This window comes from Vanacampus margaritifer, chromosome 10 (genome assembly GCF_051991255.1).
Source record: "Vanacampus margaritifer isolate UIUO_Vmar chromosome 10, RoL_Vmar_1.0, whole genome shotgun sequence".
Classification (NCBI taxonomy): domain Eukaryota; kingdom Metazoa; phylum Chordata; class Actinopteri; order Syngnathiformes; family Syngnathidae; genus Vanacampus; species Vanacampus margaritifer.
The window spans coordinates 23,770,178-23,790,631 of record NC_135441.1 but is presented as its reverse complement, the minus strand read 5'-3'; the positions used below and the strand labels follow the sequence as shown (position 1 = coordinate 23,790,631).

Sequence of the window (20,454 nt, the reverse complement as noted above, 5' to 3'; positions counted from 1 at the left end):
TTTTGGCTGCACTATGATCGATTCACGTCAAAGACGTTTTATGAGTATTACGGTAAAAGTCAACGTGGACCAATGGGAAGTTGCCTGTCTGGTCTTTGAAGCGTATTACATTTCTTGGAAGAAAATAAAACTTGTTTCCCTGACTCTTTGTTTTGTTTTTATAAGTTTATTTTATTTTATTTAAGATATTTAGTTTTATTTTTTTTAAACTAACACTCAAAATTGCAAAGCTCCCAAATAAAATTATTAGAAAAACTGGATTTTTTCCTTAAGAGAAAAAATATGACTCGTAAGAGCATAATTTGTTTTCAATAAAACAAAGTTAAAAAAAAAAAAATCAAAAAAGGTATGTTTTATTTTTAGCAACTAGTAGGAGCATAATTTGTTTTCAATAAAACAGAAAGTTAAAAAAATAATCAAAAAAGGTATCAGTTTTATTTTTAGCAAAATAGTTAACCAGAAGAGTTGAGGATTCCTTCCAGATTTATTCCATTTTTTATTGGAAAACAAGAAACAGATTATGTCTCAAAAGTAAACAAAGACCTGGTAACCAAATAACCTGTTTATTTAATAGAGCTAATGAAGTAATTCATCAACATAAAGTCTTGCAACCCACGGCAACATTTAATATATGCCTCCACATAATCCGAGTGCACAATATTAGCAGAGTGAGTGTGGACAATGCAGTCACTCCTAACATACTGTATTTATTGTGAGAATTGATTTTATGTGACTACTGCTGCTGCAACACATGTAACATTTAAATGGTGTTATCTTACGGCAGGTAGAACTTAGTGATCCAGCTCCCAGATCCGAAAAACAAAACAAAAACACAACTATCAGATTAGAAAGGCAGTAGTTTTTTCTACAATTAGTCACTAAAGAAAGAAGACAGCAATATCTGAGTCTTAAATTGTCATGTCCATTTCTTTACATTGACACATTAAAAAAAAAAAAAGTTCCATAACATTCTGAATTAATTGTCAATTGCGCCACAATTCGTAATTAAACATACAGAGAAATAAAATTGGAGTAACCAATAGATGCAAAAAGTTTAAAATGTATCCAAGGTGAAGAAAGCGTCAAATGATGCAGATGTGGCGGTCCATGCCATCACTGCTCGTTGGGGTTTCTTGTCTTTCTCCAGGTAACATGAAACATTTCAACAACTGATTGTGGCTGCTGCTGACATTCCAGTCCAACATCCCTTCCCAAACAAGTGTAAACAGTTCAGCCGTTAAGACCACTTTAAATTAAAAATTGCAGATGGATGAGGGAAGGGGGGGGGACAAGAGTGGAAAATAGTCTAATCCAAATCCTCTATTATTAGGACACAGAGGAGATTGGGTTTAGGGGCGAGCCCATTTGAGTCAGGACCTTGTCCAGCCACTGCAGCGGCCCATGCAGGTGCACCTCGATCCAGCAGGGTGTGCTGGTGACATCCTGCCGGTGGTACTCGGCTCCCCAGCCCTGGATGGATAAGGGTACGTTTTTTTTTTAAGGAACAGTACATCTTTTTTAATTTAACTACATTTTATGAATTATGAAATTACTGTATCAATGACTTAAACGATGCAGCCATATTTCTATTAGTTTAATTTTATGTTAACAAGAGTATGAAAAATTAGAAAAAGAATTACACTTTATTGTACATTTAGAACAGAGCTAAAATTTGTGATTAATTGAGTTAACTACTGAAGTCATGCGATTAACTCATTCAAACCTTCACTCCCAAAAACAATACATAAAAAAAAATGTTTTTATGCTAGAGCATACAGAGGCTTTGATGCCACTTCTGACAAAGATGTTGCTTAAAGCAATGGTAGTTATTACAAAAAAAACAGCCAGCAGGTGGCAGCAGAGTATATGAGATCCACTAGGGCCGTTTTACAAAAGCTCTATTTGCCAGTATTTTCAACACGTTTGTGAATAATGATGAAACATAGCTATATTTTAATGCTAATTGCTGCAAAATGGAAACATATACAAATATACTTTGTTTTCCTACTGAAAGAAGAGACTCTAATCTTTCTTTTGGTAGGTTCCATGTTTTTATAGCAATAGAACAGAATATTCTGTGGACGTTGCAAAATCGGTCAAAATCCAGTAAAACAGCCGGGAGTGAAGGGGGTTGCTTCAGTGAAAATGGCTAGGAGTGAATGAGATATATTGTATCATATTGTTACCAGAGATAACATTCATACACGTTCAACGTTGGGTTCCACACGGGGTGACGGTGTTGTCGACAATTCCTACCTTAACAAAGCTCATCCGGATGGTGCACATTTTGGTCAGCTCATAAACGGCCTCAAAGCCGTGGTTGACAGACTGAGCCAGAAGTTGGGCAAACTCCTGGTTGTTGAAGATCTTCAGGCTGCAGCCGCTTGGGATCTTGCAGACTGTGGTGGGATGGAAGCCGTGGTGATAGTTGCAGTTGCGGCTCTGGACGAAAATGCTGGTGTCACTCAGGCACTCGGCGTACACCTCGCCGCCGACGTAGTACAGGTGAACGCCTGGCGGAAGACGCATTTGACTGTTAGCATTAAAAAAAAAAAAAATTGGGACGGCTGATATGTTGGTCACACCTTTGCCAATGTGCCGCCGGGTGTTCTCGATTGTAGAATTGCGATTGACATTGGACAACAGCCCGAGGCAGAAGCGGTTCTTGTTATTCGACGGATCCGTGAATCCGTCCACGAGGACGCTGGTTGATGAGGCGTGGTAAGCCTCGCCCACGCGGTTGTTGAGTTCATAGTAGACGATGGAGCACCAGTGGCTCGGCTCCTCGTACTCCACGGGCTGCACGTCTAAAGCAAAACGCGCCGCCGATATTTACAACAGACAGACATCAAACGGAAGTGGAGCTACAAAACCAGACCAAACTAAAATTGTGCGATGATCCACATCAATCTACTGTGATAGTTTACTACCAAGCCCAAGGTACTGTTCCGCTCACCTCTGACCATATTCTGCGGCCCGAGGCTGCTACTCGTCTCCATGGACTGGCTCTCCTGGCCCAGTTGCTCATCAGGAGGCATGTAAGCTGGAGGCGGGGTGTCAGCTGGGACAAGGGGGGGGGGTCGAGCGGTTAGTGAAGACGAGTCAGTTGCTACCGGTAAATGTTTGCCGTTGCGCACACAATCGGCACACTATCAATCCCACAGAGAGGTGTCAGATTTCACAAGTCCCAGGACTGCCGAGCAGCCCCGTGCCAACTATTCCCGACAGAGACGCAATATGAGCCGTTTGAGACGGTACCGTCCACTTCAAGCTGCATCGAGAAAACGGGAAAGACGAGAGAATGTACCGTGTAAATGTGAACGACTGCAAAATATAGAGGGATGGGCTAAACTGAATAACAAACAAAAAAAATCATAATTGACATCCATTATAAATGTATTGTAACTTTTTAAACCCCAAAATAATCTTTTAAAAGGGGAAGTCAACTTCAAACATTTGACAATATGTTATACGTCACTTCATTAGTCGAAACATGACATTCTGATTAATATTACATTTGTGGAGTTACGCAGCAAAATCCAGGCGGCGGCCATTTTGCCACTTGCTGTCGACATCAGTTACTCAGGGCTCTGGCTACGACCAATCGCAGCTCACCTGTTTTCTGTAGCTGAGCTGTGATTGGTTGTTACCTGAGACATGAGCAACGCTGATGTCATTTTCACTTGACAGCAAGTGGCAAAATGGCCGCCATCTGATACTGATAAAAACTGCTGGATTTTGCTGCTTACCTCATATTCCACTAATGCAATATTAACCAGAATACTTTAGACTAGTGGGGCTGCATAGAACATTATATTGTCAATAAAAAATGTTGGGGGCTGGCTTTTAATAAGTGGCAATAAAACACCAGTAAGTGTTTCTACAATAAATGCCCCCTTCCCCCCCTTTTTTAGGGGTGTCAATATTAATTATCTCATTCACTGCCATTGACGGCTAAAGACGTCAAAGTTCCATTTTCATTGGACTGGCAGGAAATGAGTTAATTTTGAGCTAATTTACAGTTCCTTTAACGCGTAATGACCGCCACTTGGAAAGCCTGTATTGGAGGAATTCCAATCGCAGCGCAGCAGACACGTCCACGTCAAAATTTAGCAGTAATAAATTTAATAATAATGCCTACATTCGTGGCGACTGGGGTGAAGTTATATTTTACAATTTTAGAAATGTGCAGAATTTCACAAGTTACTTCACATTAAAGATTAGATGGCTCTTAATATGAAAAGAAAAATGCACTGAGCTGCCACCAATATCTTGCAAATGCAATTATGCCATCTAGTGGCAGAAAAATTCCTTCAACACAAATCAATACACTCGTTTTTTACAGTCCCGTAGATATTTTAATTTTAACTCAATTTGACAATTTATTATGAAATTAGCGTATCAATCATTAAAATATGCAGTCATATTTCTATGTAAAATATTGCCACTTTTAATCGCCTGACACCCCTAATATTTTTTAATTTGGGCACACGTGTTTACCTGGGAGCTGGAATGGACTGGAGGGCCCCGAGCTGGCAGGTGAGTTGGGATAAGTCCCACTGCTGGCTGGAGACGGCGGATACGGAGAGTTGGGAGAGATGGGAAAAGAGCCGCCTCCTCCTCCTCCACCGCCGCCGCCGCCGCCGCCACTGTGCGGCTGCTGGAAGGACTCGGGAAAGGTGGCGTTCAGGGGCATGTGCGGCTCGTTGTGGGTCAGGTTGCGGAACTGTACAAGCAAGCTGTGCTGAGGGTTGAACTCGCTGTGGCGCGGTACCAAGACAGGGGGGAGCACTGCATGGCCGGTCCAACATAGAAGGGAAACAAATGGAAGATTACACAACATTTTAACAAACATATACACCCACAGGGCCCTAAAATAACTTTTTGCACTGGTTGCACAATTTTGGGAGCACCAAAATGTGTTCAGTTTTTTTATTTTTAGGATTAGCTTGATTTTATTCTTTTGAGAATCTTTGTGGTCATACTTTGCTGACATAACATGTGATTTGCCCGATTGTGTAAAGAATGCCATGATGTAATCTAATTTTCCTTGACAGAGTGGTGTGAACAATCATGGGGCTTCTCTTCTCTTATCTAAACAAGCAACGTCCTAATTACTCCCAAGTTTTTCATCGCTTTGGGGGGCGAGAATGAGATCAGATGCACATCCACATCATCTCATATTAACAGATGTGGACGCTAATGCCAAAGAATTCGCAAACTACTCCCATGGAACTGCTTGTTAGGGATGTTTGATACCACTTTTTTCAGACCGATACAAACACAAGTACTCAACTTGAGTAGTCACTGATACCGATACCAAGTACTGATATCACTAGTACCTTTGATACATACCACCCCCCAAAAAAAGACAGACAGATAACTTTAAAGAAAGACCTATTTATTAGAGCTAGACCAATATGTTGTTTTTTTCAAGGCCGATACAGATACCGATTATTAGTAGTCAAGGATGCCGATAACCGATATTAGGAGCTGATATTCAATTTGACTAAATGAAAATATTGGCATCAAAATATATATTTTTTAAAAAAATACAAAGTCCAGCTCTTAATTTTGAGGAGAATTTAAAAGCATATGTTTACTGAACAACTTTCAGGATTTGTAAAATATTGGAGTGTTAAAAAAAAATCTCAGTCAATAAACATCTTTGTTTTAAAAATCTAACAAAAAGTCCTGGCATCTCCCAGGGACAGTAGCATGTTTTCAAAAGTTAAACAAAAAACAATGTTTTTTTTTACAGTTAAAAAAATATTCCAAAATATCTGAAGAATAAAATGTTTTACTTATCTTGGTTTTAATTTCAAACAAAAGGTGCAAAGAGTTCCCACGGTCAGCAGCAACTTTAAAAATAAATAAAATTATTATTGTTTTAATCAAATTTTAATTAGTTCCCTGAAGTTAACACTTAATTTTTTTTTTTTTTATCATTGTCCATATGATTCTTCAAAATGACCGATGGCGATATTTGTCAAAATGCTGCATATCGGCGCCGATAATTGGCCAATCCCTACTATGTATGCCAATAAAATATGAAATTCATGGAAATTTTCTCTTCTAATTTCTAGTTCCTGATCGTAAAGCGACCACAAGAGAGTGGCGGATACTGGTATCGGCCACTGTCGTGTGTACCGATACCTTGAAATAGGTGCCGGTACTCACCCATCCCAACTGCTTGTGAAATATGAAATGCCCGTCGTATTGGATTACCGATATAATCATTTAGATTAGAAAACATTTTTGAGTTTCTGCGATTTGTATACTTTCTAAATAACATATTTTAATAAATACCTTTGTCAACATAAAGCAATCTAGCATTATAAACTCTACATTGAAGACAAAACAAAAAAAAAACGTTTTTTTTTTTTTTTAATCTGATGAAAAGGTAAACATTTGAATATTGATGATAGACCCTTTAGGGATTGTGAGCGAGCTAACGCGCTCTGCGCTTCGTCTGAGATGTTCATACATCTCCAAAGCCATTTTCTCATGCCGCACCCTCCGAGTCTCCGAGGCACATTATCTAATAAGAGCTCGTCATATCGATTTTCTGTGCAGTGGAGGGAGCGGCGCAGCGGGCCAGCTCACTTCTTGCCTTCTGTGCATTTGCACGGCAAACGCAGAAATGTGAATGTTTACAATATGTCATGCTGCACACATGGACACGATAGTAGAGTATTTGAATTTCGAGGTGAAACAAAAGCATGAAAGCACGCTTACCGGGACTCTCCACTCGCTTGTAGTGATACGGGTTAATGCAGACTTCTTTCTGCTTGGAGCCAAACGGATACTCGCACACCTCCAGGGGCTTGAGCTCGTGATGGGACTGCAGGTCTGGCCAGCGCCACACCCGGCAGTATATGACATGCGGCAGACCTTTGCGGTGGGAAACCTGCAGCCGGCCGTCCAGCGATCTGGGAATGGTGACGCATTTGCTGGGTTGGCCCGGGCAGCTCAGGGCTTTTTCCAGGTCCTCCATCGCCCCTTTCTTCTTCTTCAGCTTTTTCACAAGAGCGTCCACCGCCTTCTCGGCCCACTTCTCCTCCTCGTCTCCTTGCTTCCAGCCCAGCAGGCGCTTGACCGCTGGGCTCGTGAAGGAAAAGAGACTGGACATGGAAGTCATTTTGCAAACGAAGGCAGGAAGTCTGCAGAGGGATCACGAGGTTTTTCTCAAGGCCCTGGTTGAGTACTTCCCACTAAGTGTTGGCGAGGGTGCGCTCGACTTATTCGGAGGGTGAGACGGGGGAGAGGGAGCCTCGTCTGAGCGAGCACAGGAAGGAGGGGAGGGAGAGGAGTCGGCGAGCAGGACGCAGCTGCTGCTGCTCAGGAAGGGCCCTGCAGCAAGCTGTCCGGAGTCGGGTCACAACCGGCGATGGAAGGCGGGTAGGGGCGTGGCCAGTCGGAGAGAAGAGCGCCGCTGATGTCCGACAGACGGGCTGAAGCGGCTCTCGGCGCTCGCGCTCAACATCCAAGCTCCTTTTCACTTGCCGCGCGCTTTTCATCCGTCAGACGTCCGGAAAACACAACAGAAACATTTATATTACGGATTAGTTCCTCAAATTTAATTACAAGCATACCAATGGCCATTTTTAGCCGCATGCTCGGTCAAATGTTACAGATGGCCAAACTATGCCTAAATGAGCAAGTCATAAGAATAAGATGGTCCACTACTTTTTAAATCGAATATTGCAAATGAAACATTGTCTAAGATGGGCAATTTTATGGCTACATTAAACCTAGTGTGTCATATTAGGCAGGATTGAGTGTATCCTTACGTTTATCATCAGTGACTTGGCGTACGTATGTCCTTAAAAGACAGGGTCTGGCCTGGTGAGTGACGTGGGCGCCAGCGAATATGAGAATAGAGCTAGCTGGAAGTTAACTGGCTAATGCGTTATCCAGTTTGGCTGTTGAGCGAGTCGGCGTGAATTTTAGCAATCAACAGCTTGTGTATGAGTATTTGTGCTTCTTATGAAATTGTTTGCTCAATAAAATGATTGGAAGTGCCACTTGAGAGAGCATAACAGGTATTGTAGACATGGTGCACATACACATTGTGCTTTATCTTCTTTGTTAGAGGGGAAGTTAACCCAAATAAAAATCTTTATAATAATATGTTCTATGCAGCCCAACTAGTCTAAACATGGTTTTCTGACTAATATTGCGTTTGTGGAATATAATTTAAGCAGCAAAATATGAATAAAGCAGCCAAATCAATCCACTTTTATCCATCTCAGGAGGCGACCATTTTGTCATGTTCCGTCGACTGAAAATGGCCCCACAGTTGCTAACGACCAATCACAGCTCACTTGCTTCCAGAAGCTGAGCTGTGATTGGTTGTTACCAGAGCAACTGTGATGTCATTTTCAGTTGACGGCAAGTGGCAAAATGGCTGCCTCCTGAGATAGATAAAAGTGGATTGATTTTGCTCCTTTAGTCATATTCCAGAAACTTAATATTGACCAGAATGCTGTGCTTAGATTAGCGGGGGGGAAATTGCAAAGAAAATGTTGGGGTTGATGTCCCCTTGAAGTGAAGAATTATCCTAACTTAGGACGTTCTGTCTTTTACAAACTGATCCTTGCAAAGCCTCGATTTTGTTTTAGTTATTTGATTAATTGTTACAACCCTCTTAAAAATGTTATTCTGTCAGCCACCTGTGCACTTAATGAAATGTTTACAGTAGTAGCAGTTGTAGCCTGGAGGGAATTAATTTGCTTTTTATGATTTCTTGTGAGAAAATGAGTGGACGTCAGCCAGCATCACACACGGATTGAGCTCAACTTTCAAGGTTCCACGGTACGAGGTGTTGATATGTGATGCGGTCCAAGCAAACAATCAAATGTGTAGCCTTCAGCAGCTGTCTGGGGGCTTGTGAAAGCCGCCCTGCTAGAAAAGGATGTAACCACCAAAAGCTGTTTCCTGCTTCAAACCTTCCCTTACAGCACACAGCTGTCCAGCACTTACTTCCACGGTTCATTGTTCTCCATTCACACACGCACACAAAAATGTTGGAAAAGCTCCAATGGGGGCATGCAGGCAGGCACACACATGACATGACATTACCGGCCCATAAAAGTTGATTTTTCCTGATAATCACCAAACTGTTCTAACATTCAATCAGTTGTACTCAGTCAAGCCCTTATGGTGATTCATACCTGATTCATTCATTGTAGGTGAGCTATGACGTTAAACATTTCGACATTTTCAAACCTTGAAAGATCCTGTATGAGGATCGTTGATATGGCCGGTCTTAACACAACTACACTCTGCGATTTGCATCTAGATGTCCAACCTTGTAGATAAAGCTCATCTTCTCTGAAAACTGATAACCATTTGCACTGATGGATCTTTGTGCTCTGAAAGAGGATGGCTCAAATCTTTACATTTACATTCTCCGGCGGGTGGGATGAGAGACCTGTAATATGTCATTCATATGATTAATATCAGATTTATTTTTTATTTTTTTAAGTAGCTTAGTACAAAGTCAACACGATGTGTAAGCCAGAAATGAACACAGCATGTCTGGAGAGTTCCCACTTTTCGATCCACAAACACCAATTAATTATGAAATAATGCCCCACATGTATTAGTGGACTCCCTCGATTCTTTTATATTTACAAGTCCGGACAGAGACAATATGGAAGAACGATTTGGTGAGCACCCCCCCACCCAGAGGACGAGCGAATGGATTCAGAGAAACGCACGCAGCTCGCCTCGCACAAATCCCGAACAGCTGTGAAAAGATCTTCCTAAAAGTCAACGCAACGTGGGGGGAAGAAAAAAAAAACACTCGTCGGGATTTGCGTTTACACACAAGAGGACGCCAACGATGACATAGTGCGAGAAGGCGATTTGCTAACTTAGCCAGGCTAACATTACAAAACTTACCAAGCAACTGGTTGAAAACGTACACCTCAAACACCTTATAACATGGTCAAAATTTGCGATTTTATCGGATTTTTAAGTAAACGGAAGTAAAGCACAAACACCCAAAAACGCCCAAACGAGTTAACCTTATTGTCTTCCTCCATTCCGTCAACTTTTTAAACTTCACCAGCGAAGTTTAGCCATGCTAACTGTTAGCCTAGCTAGCTCGCCCAGCGAAAAGTTGGTGAGCTCGGCGTACCGTGCAACTAACATCATGCCCTCGTGCACGTTAAATAGTCCTATGTCACATACCTGGAAAGAAGTGCGTTTCATCTAGTTTGTAGAGGAGTCCATTTCTAACTTTTAAAAAGAAGAATTTTCTGAGGATTTCCGCCGCCTTCCCTGTTTAGGCTCCCATGCCCTCCAGATCCTGAAGACAAGTTGCATGAAGGAGAGAAGAGGCGGGGTACATATCCCTCCGCTGTGCTGGTGAAGTAGTCCCTGCCTTGACATTACGTCTGGATCAATCAGCGCCACATAATTAGCAACATATGGTTTATTATTTTATTGATGTAAAATGTGCATTTTTATGTTTTATCCAAACGAGTCCGTTTATTTAAATCGCAAAAAAAAAATCAGGGGGTTAAGAGAACATTTGATGGTCACCTGTTTTAATCAATATTTCATGTTTATGTGATATGGTACAATGTCTATAAACTATATAAACAATGAATCGAATGATCGAAATAATCATGAAATTAGTTTGAAAGCGCATCCAAGGTTTCCGCGTATGAGGTCTGAATTCTTCCGCAGGTCGTGCTGCGGCTCTGGGACGCCTCATAAGTTGCTGGCTCCACTCTGTCTGGGGCTCTGTGGTTTGTTGTATATTGTTGTCCTTTGTTCCAAGCGCCACTGGCGACCGTGCTGTTAATTGCATTTTAATTAATCGGACCAGTGGTCACTCTTCCACACGCAGGTCGGCCAGCAAAACGCTTGTTTCGGACGCACACAGCGTTTGGAAGGCTCCTTAAATCGTCCACAAATGTAAATTGCAGTGACCATCATCGGACAGTGGGGGGCAACATGTCAATGATGAGATGCCTCAATGGTATTTATTATACTGCATGTATGCACAAATGATTTTTAAAATGGGAGTTTATTACAATAGAATGGCGTTTTGATAGTTCATTTGTGTCGTTTTCACCGTCCCAAAAATTTCAAAGGGAGGTCAACCTGGGTAATTAGATGAAGAATCAATTTGGCAAGTGTGCTTTGGTGTGTTTTATTTTGTACGTGTACATCCGAACATTAAAAACAAAGCTAAGCAATATCCAGCTTTAATTGAGCGAGCCCATGCATTCTCAGTTCCGCAGGACATTCCGCAGTGTTTTGTGATTTTAGGCCCATTTTGTAAATGACGTACAGTGATTTTGACTTCAAAACATAAAACATATTTCACTTAAAAAGGAAACAAATATATAAAGCATGGTAAATTGTGAGTAAATCTGCAGATTGTGTGTATCAGCTACATTCTCCAGCAATAGAAGACATTTGGAAACGGTTGAGTCTTTAAATCAGTGGTTTCTTAACCTTGTTGGAGGTACTGAATCACACCAGTTTACTACATGCACGTTCACCAAATCCTTCTTTATTGAAAAATAAAGTGTGATTGACTTTTATTTCAAATTCAAGACATAGGTGTAGGGTTTTACTGGTGAACAAAATGAACAGGGAGAGTAGCCTTTTCATCGAATCTGGCTCTCTCAGCTTCTTTAGTTTTGCTAGATAGCTAGTTGTGCTAGACTAGAATTGCTTAACTTGCAAATCATGGTTAAGAACCACTGCTTTAAGCAGCCCCAAACACTCCTTTTATCAACATTCAAAATTCCCATTGTGATGCGCAAACATAACTAATTGTGGTTGCAAATGAAACACTGGTGTCATGCTGTAACATATGTATGAAATAAAGTAGTAGAAAATTGAAGTCTGGATGACAGATGCAAGATTTGGAGAGCAGCCATCTCAGTTTGAGCCATCTTTGGTCCTGTTCAACTTGAAATATTGCTTAAAGCGGCTGCGGTGTATAACAGCTACGGACCAAATTTACATTAAGCGCAATACCAACGGAACAAAAATCTGAATTTATATTTATGACAGTCAGCCTGTTAACTGTGAGGGATACAAAATAATTTGTGTTCTATTGAGATAATAATCCCTGCCCAACACTTTCTACACACAATTTAAAGCTAATCCAGAACAAACTCAATTCAAACATCATGTAGATTCAAATGTCATAAAGAGGACAACATACATATTGCATATGTGCAGATTGTCAAAAACAGTTGGTATTATGTTGTCTTTCCTGTCATGCAATTAGTTACATGATGGGGGAGTAGACCTGAAAAAAGGTGCGATTTTATGATGGGACAACATAAAAATGTTGTGGGCAGTGTGACCTGGTAAGATCTTTCCTTAAATGGTAAATGGCTGCATTGTTCAGCTACAATATGCAAGATGATCAGCAATGAAGGCACATCTGAAAACAACTATAGCATCAGTTTCATCATATTCCACAATATGAAGAGTAAGGAATGACATTTATTTCATGAGATGGAGGAGGGGGGGGGGAGAGCTGGTGACGAGGCAAAAGTCTTATCTTGTGCCGGACACTATCTGTCCTGGCCGTGGTCCGAAGCGTCCTCCGAGGGAGTGTCCAGCACCGGGTTGACGAAGCCCTCAAATTCCGGTTCTGCATTGTCCTCCGGGTGGGTACTCACAAAATCATTCTCCCACTCCAGCGCGTTTGAGTCCTCGGAGGTGGAGGTGGGGCCGCTGTGCGCTTGCTTGCCGCCGGGTCTCAAGGCTGCACGCAGGATGTCCTCTTCTGTCCGAGATCTCTCCCAGGCTGGAAGCGCTCGGTTGATTCCTTAGAGGGATGCACATTTTTATTTGTATTTTTCTCTGCTTTAAAGTATTGCGTCACTCAGGGATTGATTGCCCAAAATGAAAACACTACAGGGATGAATGCATATTCTCTTCACCCATTCTTCTCTTCTACCATCTTAAGGGCTTGAGGATCAGTCGGTTTTCTAAAACTTCAAAAGTAGCAGAAGCATTACGCACGTCGTCAATGAAAAAAAAAAAAAAGTCTAAAAGCCTGATATCATTTTCACTTTATAAATGCATGGAATCAGTCGACCAAGTGTTTGCGCCGCCGTCCATGTTTCTACACGGAGCTTTTTTGCAGACGCACGCAGTGGACAGGAAGTTATTGAGCTCATTGTAGCTAAAAGGCAGCTCAGCTTCCCTTTTGTCCCTTTTTGACTATTGTTGAAGCATCGTCTATAACTTATAGTCACTTATATTCTATAAGTGACTTTTAAGACACTACTACATCTGTAATGTAGATATAATGATGTATTTTGTGTGAAGCAAATGGTAGTTAATGGGAATCACTAGCATGCTAATGCTAATCGCGATTGCTAACCGTTTAGCATAGGTTAATTTTGTTGGTGTTTAATAAATTCCTATAGGACAATAAATAATTAGTAGTTATATCCACTCAATTCAACTCATGTAGATATATATAATGGTGTATGTGTGAACTAGATGTTGGTTAGCGTTTGTTTACCTTGCATGGTAATCGCTAGTACGCTAATGCTATTCGCGATTAGCTAATTTTGTTGCCGTTAAAACTGGCTATGTACAGAAGATAGTGAGTCGTTATATCCACTCAATTTAACTAAAGCTCAACCTTAGTGAATTAAAAATATAAAATAAATAATAATTATTTTTAAAAAACAACATAGGCTATATGGGCGATTATTGTATGGAATAATTTGATGACAGCCCAAGTGAAATCAATTTCATATTAAAATGTTCTTGTATTTTTTTTTTTTTGCGATAACAGATGTTTAATGCGATTCCTCTATCTACGCATTTTCTATCCTTTACCCAAACGAATGCTAAGAACCGTGCATCATGGTTTAAAAGTATCATCTGGAAACAAGCAAGTCCAAGTCCCCAAACTAAACAATAGGATTTTACTCTCACCCTCCTCATCCTCCCACTCTAGATCCAGTGAAGTGCCGTCATCATTGGTGGAGCGCGTCTTGGTGGTGAAATCCCAGCTGCACTCGGTGTTAGGCGTCACCACATTTGTGTCAGAGGGAAGTCCTAGAAACACACAGATCATAAGCATTGCACAATAGATTTTTTTGCGGTTATATAAATTTAATTAAATCATAGTTCCCTATTGGTGCGGATGTTATGTACTTTTAATTTGATTAGATAAGACTGGGTGGTTGCGTTCACTCACTATTGCTTCTGAAAGCCTCCGCCTTGACATTCTGGAGGGAGGGGTCGAAACCATCCCCGGCTTGTCTGAAACAGGTCAGGATGACAATCGTAAAAAACATTCCCAGCTTTGGAATGAAAAATACAAAAACTGGGGTACAGACATGAAAGTGTGACACGTGTACGCACTTATTTCTTATCATTGTTCAATCGTACAAATTCAAGCAGATGGAGACATTCTAACCCAGTGGTTCTGAAATTGTTACCACCAGCTTCCTATGCACATTTGTAAACCCTTTATTGACAAAAAAATAAAAATAAAAATCAGATTCATCTCTATGCAGCTTAAGGAAACGTTCCTTTAGTTTTGCTCGATAGCTAGTTGTGCAAGACTAGAATTGCTCAACTTGACATTGCAAATAATGCAGTTAGGATGCTGACTCCCATCACTAAAGTTCACTTTATATTTATAGAGCCCTTTCAAACAACCACCGCTATGGAACCCAGGGGCAGCAGATGCAATGAAAACAGCAGAGGTCCCAGAATTGAACCCTGTGGAACACCATTCGAATTCATATTGCACATATGTGTCCGGCCACTTTTATTTATTTTTTGCTTGACATAGTGATTAAAATAATAAAATAAATCACAGTCAGGTGTATGGCTTGACCTCTGCTGAACTTCTGAGACTTTCTCGCCGATTTCAACCACTACATCACCATTTTGCTCCGGACAACTTCATGTCTGAATCTTCCTTTATATTCATTGCTAAGCAATAAGGATGACAAAGGATGTCTCTCCACCAAGAAATGTGTACAGCAAAATAAAAAGAAAAAAAAAAAAGGCCGACTCAGCTGCAAAATCATTCAGTTGTCCGATGAGGGGACGTGACTCACTTTCTCGGCTGAGGTTCGCTGCCGCACCCGTCTGCTTTCCCCCTCGTCCTCTGGGCCAAGAACTGCAGAATAAGAGCCCGCACGAGTAGTTAAGATTGTCAGATACAGACACTGATACATTGTGTCTTTCATCCACTTTACAACCACGTAAGCAAATGATATGCAAACAGAAGAGCAGTGGAATGAGGCATTGTTTGCATTTTTGCCACGGTAATCTCTCTTCTACGACGAAATCATAATATTTCAGTACATTTTTACCCAATAAAATGAGAAGAAATTCCTGTAAGTTTTCTGTAAATAGACCAAAAGTTACATTTTCCCATTTTGTGTGTGTCTCGTACTTTTGTAATTCCCAAATGTGCTGAAATACTGAAGCCCACCAAACAAATGACTGGCACGATACAATCCTGACAAATACTCATGAAGACGAACAGCAGCCACAGAGGGGGCTCGCATGCCGGCCAGTAAAGCAAAGCGGTACGGTCAACTGGCAGAAGGGAGGAGCGCTCAATGTCGCCTCACCTCCTTCGCTTTTCGTTCACGTGCCAACCTGGCGGCCTCCCGCTGGGCAGCATTTCTAGCCTCCTCTTCTAGCCTCAACCTCTCCTCTTGTGCCTCTAACTGAGTGACATAACAAAATGAAGCAAAACACAACAGAAAATTAACAAACAGAAGAGGAAAAAAAAGAAAAGAAATCAAGGCAGCAAAATTATAAGCAAAAGTAGGTCTCAAACGTGAAACAATAATAAAGTGGGCCGACAGGAAATTAATAAAATTTGAGAAAAAAAATATTACCTCAGCTCGTAGCTTTTGGTCTATCAGGACTTGCTTGCTAGAGATGTCCGCATATCGATGCTCTCGAAGGTTCTTCAGCTCATCCTCGCTGATGGGCCTGAAATAACAGCAACAAAAAGGTAGTCAATGCTTCAAGTTTAAATTTTGCATTTAAAATAAGTAATTTGAAGAAATATTCCACCTTGGGCAAGGCTGAGGGCTTTTTTCCTGCCAAAAAAGATAAACATAGTTTTATCAACAATTCCTGACAGCACTGTCGAACTATTTGCTGCACATCGCAGCACACTTGCATTAAAAAAAAATGAAAGTGTTAATACGTATCGGGACCTCTGAATTCAAATGCCCTTAAAATTGTACAAACCTGAGCGCAACCAACACGGAGAATCACGCTTACCTCGTCACTTTCCACAAGATTTTCAAACTGCAAAATTAACACAAATACTGCAATTAGATCAAAAGTGTAAAAACAAAAAGAGAGTCAAAGTGTAAATTGTACCTCTATTGTATAATGCTCTCCGGTGGTGCTGCTGCGAAAGTATTTGGACCTGAAAAACACACACGTTATTAGTAAAGAAATGCCAAATAATGCAAAACAAACACTCATCTCAGACAGCTAGCTAAAAAACAAAAACAAAAAAAAACAAGAAAGTGTAGTTCATTTGTTAATTTGAAACAAAGGAGAACGGGTGGTCTACTCTTAATCATTAAAACCATTGCGTATGAGGTTTACTTCACACTTGCAGTTTATTTCAAATGTGTTCAAGTTTGTCTTCTGTTTATTGAGGATGTCAGCAAAAACAAACAGACAACCACTTTTTTTTTATTCATCTCAGCGGGCGGCCATTTTGGCACTTGCTGTAAACTGAAAATGACATCACTGTTGCTCAGGTAACAACCAATCACAGCTCAGTGTCGGAAAACAGGCTAGCTGCAACTGGTTGTCACCTGAGCAACTGTGATGTCATATTCAGTCGACAGAAGAGACAAAATGGCCACCCCCTGAAATGGAGAGAAACAGCTTCACTCATATTCCACAAATGCAATATTAATCAAAATGCCATGTTTACCCTAGTAGGGCTGCATATAACATTTTATTGTAAATATTTTTTGGGGTCGACTTCCCCTTGCAAGGGAGAAATTAATTGCATGCAATATTCTTAATTTCTAAAAGAGGTGTTTAATGGTTTTCCGCACTCCAATGGCACAATCGATGATGCAATATTGATTCTAAGAAGTGGCAATAAACTATGCTGACCATGAAGAGAAATTACATTTTCATCTAAGAAGTCGGGGGGGACTTACCTGTCGCATGGCAGGTGATTTGTTAGCTAAAGCTAAATGTGCTACAATTAAATAAATAAATAGCAATAAACTTGCGCTCTATAAAATGAAGTACCATTAAACACGATTTCCGGTATCTTGGTGACGTTACGGTCTACTTGTGACTAAGGCTAGTGTTTAAAAAAAAAATATATATAACTTGGGCAGCCAAACAGGTAGAATAACCAACCCTCTGTTGATTCGTTCAATAACCGTTACAAGAGCTCAGTACGAGTAACTCCAGCGGAGTTAATGAGTGCAATGTCAAAAGTAATGGTCACAGGGGTGGGGTCTTGTGCTCTGCCAGACTACTGCAGGTTCAGACCCACTGGACATTTTTTTTTTGAATATTTATATATTTTTTAACAAATGAGATTCTTATAAGGCACAAAGGAACCTCAAATGCCAGCCGGCTGGTTTGTCTAAAAGCTAACGTTAGCAGGAAGCGACTTCCCCCATTTTAATGATGCTGTCACGCTAGTTAGCTAAATATGTCACTTACCCGCCTCCTCTTTGGATCCTGTTAGCCTCTCTTCTAAAGAGTCCTACGCAAAAGGTCCAACAGTTACCCATGGCATTTTCAAATGTTACTAGGATGCCTCTGCCTCGTGTGCACTTGGGACCAAGGCAGGATCTTGCAATCTCCAGCAGCAAACAGAAGTCCGACTGTTCATCGAGCTGGAGCTGCAACACTTCCTCATTCTTCCTCTCTCAAGTGACAGCACCGCGATTCTCATTACCGCCACCTACCGTCTAGTTTAAGTATGATGAGAAATAATTAAATAACAATGTTTAATGAGCAAAAACAAGTTAATTGAGGAATGCTGAATGAAAACATTAGGTTACAAAGATATAGGTCATAAAAATTTCAAAAGGGTTGATGATAAAGCGGATGAAAAATTAAGTCAAGTAATTTACCTCATAATGAAAAAAAAATAGTGGCAGTGATAGGGAACAACATAACATTGAAAGTCTTTTAGACTTATTGGACAGAGGGCAGCCCCAGCAGGTTGTGAACCGTACGGTCCCTGCACTCAAAGTGAAAGATCATCTTCCGAGAAGCTTCAGGTCCTTTCATCCTTATCGTATCGATCAGGTGGCGTGCTTTGTCTGCTCTGGTGTTCTTCTGTAATATTGCCTCTTTCTCACCGTCATTCAGGGCTCCACCCAAAAGATTATCCAACAACTGATTGATAACTTCCGGATTGACCCGTTCCACAAATTCAGACCTCACTCTGAGAAGCTCTTTATCTGGAAGAATAAAAACATAACGTAACATGATTCGTCATCACACTTTGTTCATATAGTAATTCAACTATGGGACTTCATTTCCAATAACAATCGTCATTGAATGTCTTCTCAACATTCATAGTCAAGTCACATTTAAGATTTTTTGACATATTTGTGTGTATGGAACTATCATTGAGAAAACCCATCAAAGAACATAATTTCATGCAAAAAATGAGTAGGTTTTCTCAAATGTTCTGCAATATTTTATTTTGATTTTCAGTAGAACAAAAAGATTGTCACCATATGTTCTCACTTCAGGCACATTGAGTAATCAGCTGTAAACAAAAAAAAAAGAAGAAAAAAAGATGATCCATCACCATAATAATGTGTAGGTAATGTAGACGGGACAATCATATTGCATTTCTATAACGACAAGCACGCACATTGTCGAATCTCACAACTCCACACTGTTCCAGCTCCATTCTCAAGTGTGAGAGTGAATTTATTCCCTGGTTGTTCAATGAACACCCAAATGTAATTAGGGTATCTACTTTCATAGCTGAACTTAAAATCCTGTGAAAGAAAGAGAAAACAATTCCGATTAACAAAAACAAAACAAAAAAAACATCAAAGGCGAGTGAAATGAAAAGCTGGCAGTTACATTGCGTTCCAGTTGTTTGGGGCAGGAAATTGAAAAGAAGCTCAACGAGAATTAGTGTGTATTTTGGGAATAAAGATTTTTTTTTTTTTTAATGTATCTGTGAGTGTGGGTAGTGGTATGCATTGTGAGCAGAGCTGACATATTTGCTACTATAAAGGCGCTTGAAACATACTTTTGGGATTATTGATGCACCATCCACATCACTTTGGAGTCTGAATTGGTCATCCATTTGCAAGATCCCTTCGGGGTAAGGATTCTCAATACTTTCATAGCCTTTCTTTTCTGCTTTCTTTTGTAGGTCCTGTGATTTTAAAAACACACTCCAGTCACAAAGACGCTTCAACATCAGCAAACGTTAAAACAGTAAATGTGTGACGGTCGGGCAGAAGCAGTCCCTTGTGCCATTAATACTGATAATTACCTCTTCGAGAGCAGGGTCGCTCGGGATCACATAAACATGCAGCGTCAGGAATGTTTTCCTGGTCTTGTATATCAACACTTTGCACTTGAGAGGCACAGGAAAGCCAAACCAGTGGCAAAACCAGAAGAGTACCCCTCTTGCAGAGAAAACTGGATGTGGTAGCTTGACATGGGATGGTGTGACCTCCAACACTTTTTCCACAGTATCTCCATCAGTGTCTAAATGCAGAACTGCAAACTTCTCCAAAATTGTAGGATTAGCAGCTGCACAAGAGAAAATGAACCGTTGTTAATTTGCACTCTATGGGATGTCTTAATTACAGTCATCCTCACTTGTGCAGATCCAGTGTGGCAGATAGACCTCATCAAACTGCCCATCAGTAACTGTGATGTCCAGTAGGGGGCCTGCGGGCATGCACTGCAAGTTCTCCATTACGTTTTTGTGCTCCCACCATTGGCCAAAGCGGTACTTGAAGCTCATAGGCGAATCCTCACAAGTCCAGCGCAGACCCGAGACACTGCACTCATATTTACCCGGTGGACAGAGGAAGCTGGTGGGACACAAGGTTATCATGGTTAAAGAAAATCAATGATATAACTAACGCTCAAAGTGAAAAAATGAATTAATTGAAAAAACTGAAAATGAGGTGTGTCAGGACATTAACTCAATCACTCCCAGCCATTTTCATTGGAGCAATACCAGCCGTTTTACTGGATTTGGACTGATCTTGCAAGGCCCACAAAATGTTGTGTTCTGTTGCTATATAAACATGGAACATACCGAGAGAAAGATTAGACTCTCTTCTTTCATCAGAAAAAAAAATCCATTCTGTGGGTAGTAGGTAATGTCTGGCCGGTGCTGGATTTCACTTTCCTTTCTTTGATCCTTCCTCAGGTCTCCTGACAACCTCACGACTCTAGCTGGATTCTGAAGTATTCGGTTTAGGC

The 20,454-nt window shown here is 40.8% G+C and overlaps 3 protein-coding genes across 4 annotated transcripts in view; all 3 read right to left on the bottom strand.

Moving 5' to 3' along the window:
* Positions 1-547: 547 nt before the first annotated feature.
* On the bottom strand, positions 548-10,359 carry smad5 (SMAD family member 5). Its single transcript, XM_077578042.1, has 7 exons — positions 10,201-10,359; positions 6,739-7,512; positions 4,501-4,791; positions 2,957-3,061; positions 2,586-2,807; positions 2,257-2,513; positions 548-1,470 (listed from the first exon to the last, which is right to left on the bottom strand). Exons 2-7 carry the CDS (start codon positions 7,139-7,141, stop codon positions 1,327-1,329), a joined length of 1,422 nt encoding a protein of 473 aa, XP_077434168.1. The 5' UTR covers positions 7,142-7,512; positions 10,201-10,359; the 3' UTR covers positions 548-1,326.
* A 795-nt stretch (positions 10,360-11,154) lies between these two features.
* On the bottom strand, positions 11,155-18,172 carry ap1ar (adaptor related protein complex 1 associated regulatory protein). Of its 2 annotated transcripts, XM_077578521.1 has the most exons (10): positions 17,698-18,172; positions 16,372-16,420; positions 16,270-16,296; positions 16,057-16,082; positions 15,876-15,972; positions 15,603-15,701; positions 15,081-15,142; positions 14,207-14,271; positions 13,942-14,064; positions 11,155-12,814 (listed from the first exon to the last, which is right to left on the bottom strand). In XM_077578521.1, the coding sequence occupies exons 1-10, from the start codon at positions 17,766-17,768 to the stop codon at positions 12,558-12,560; spliced, it is 876 nt and encodes a 291-aa protein (XP_077434647.1). In that variant the 5' UTR covers positions 17,769-18,172; the 3' UTR covers positions 11,155-12,557. The 2 variants fall into 2 exon arrangements, with proteins under 2 accessions (XP_077434647.1, XP_077434648.1); XM_077578522.1 differs by lacking the exon at positions 15,603-15,701.
* Positions 18,173-18,300: 128 nt separating this feature from the next.
* Positions 18,301-20,454, bottom strand: part of cfap100 (cilia and flagella associated protein 100) — a 50,945-nt gene continuing 48,791 nt past the window's right edge. The window contains exons 27-32 of the mRNA XM_077578512.1: positions 19,840-20,057; positions 19,508-19,770; positions 19,259-19,387; positions 18,869-18,998; positions 18,726-18,760; positions 18,301-18,446 (exon numbers count right to left, since the gene is read on the bottom strand). Coding sequence (XP_077434638.1) covers positions 18,735-18,760; positions 18,869-18,998; positions 19,259-19,387; positions 19,508-19,770; positions 19,840-20,057 — 766 coding nt within the window. The 3' untranslated portion in view covers positions 18,301-18,446; positions 18,726-18,734. The remainder of the gene's footprint in view (positions 18,447-18,725; positions 18,761-18,868; positions 18,999-19,258; positions 19,388-19,507; positions 19,771-19,839; positions 20,058-20,454) is intronic.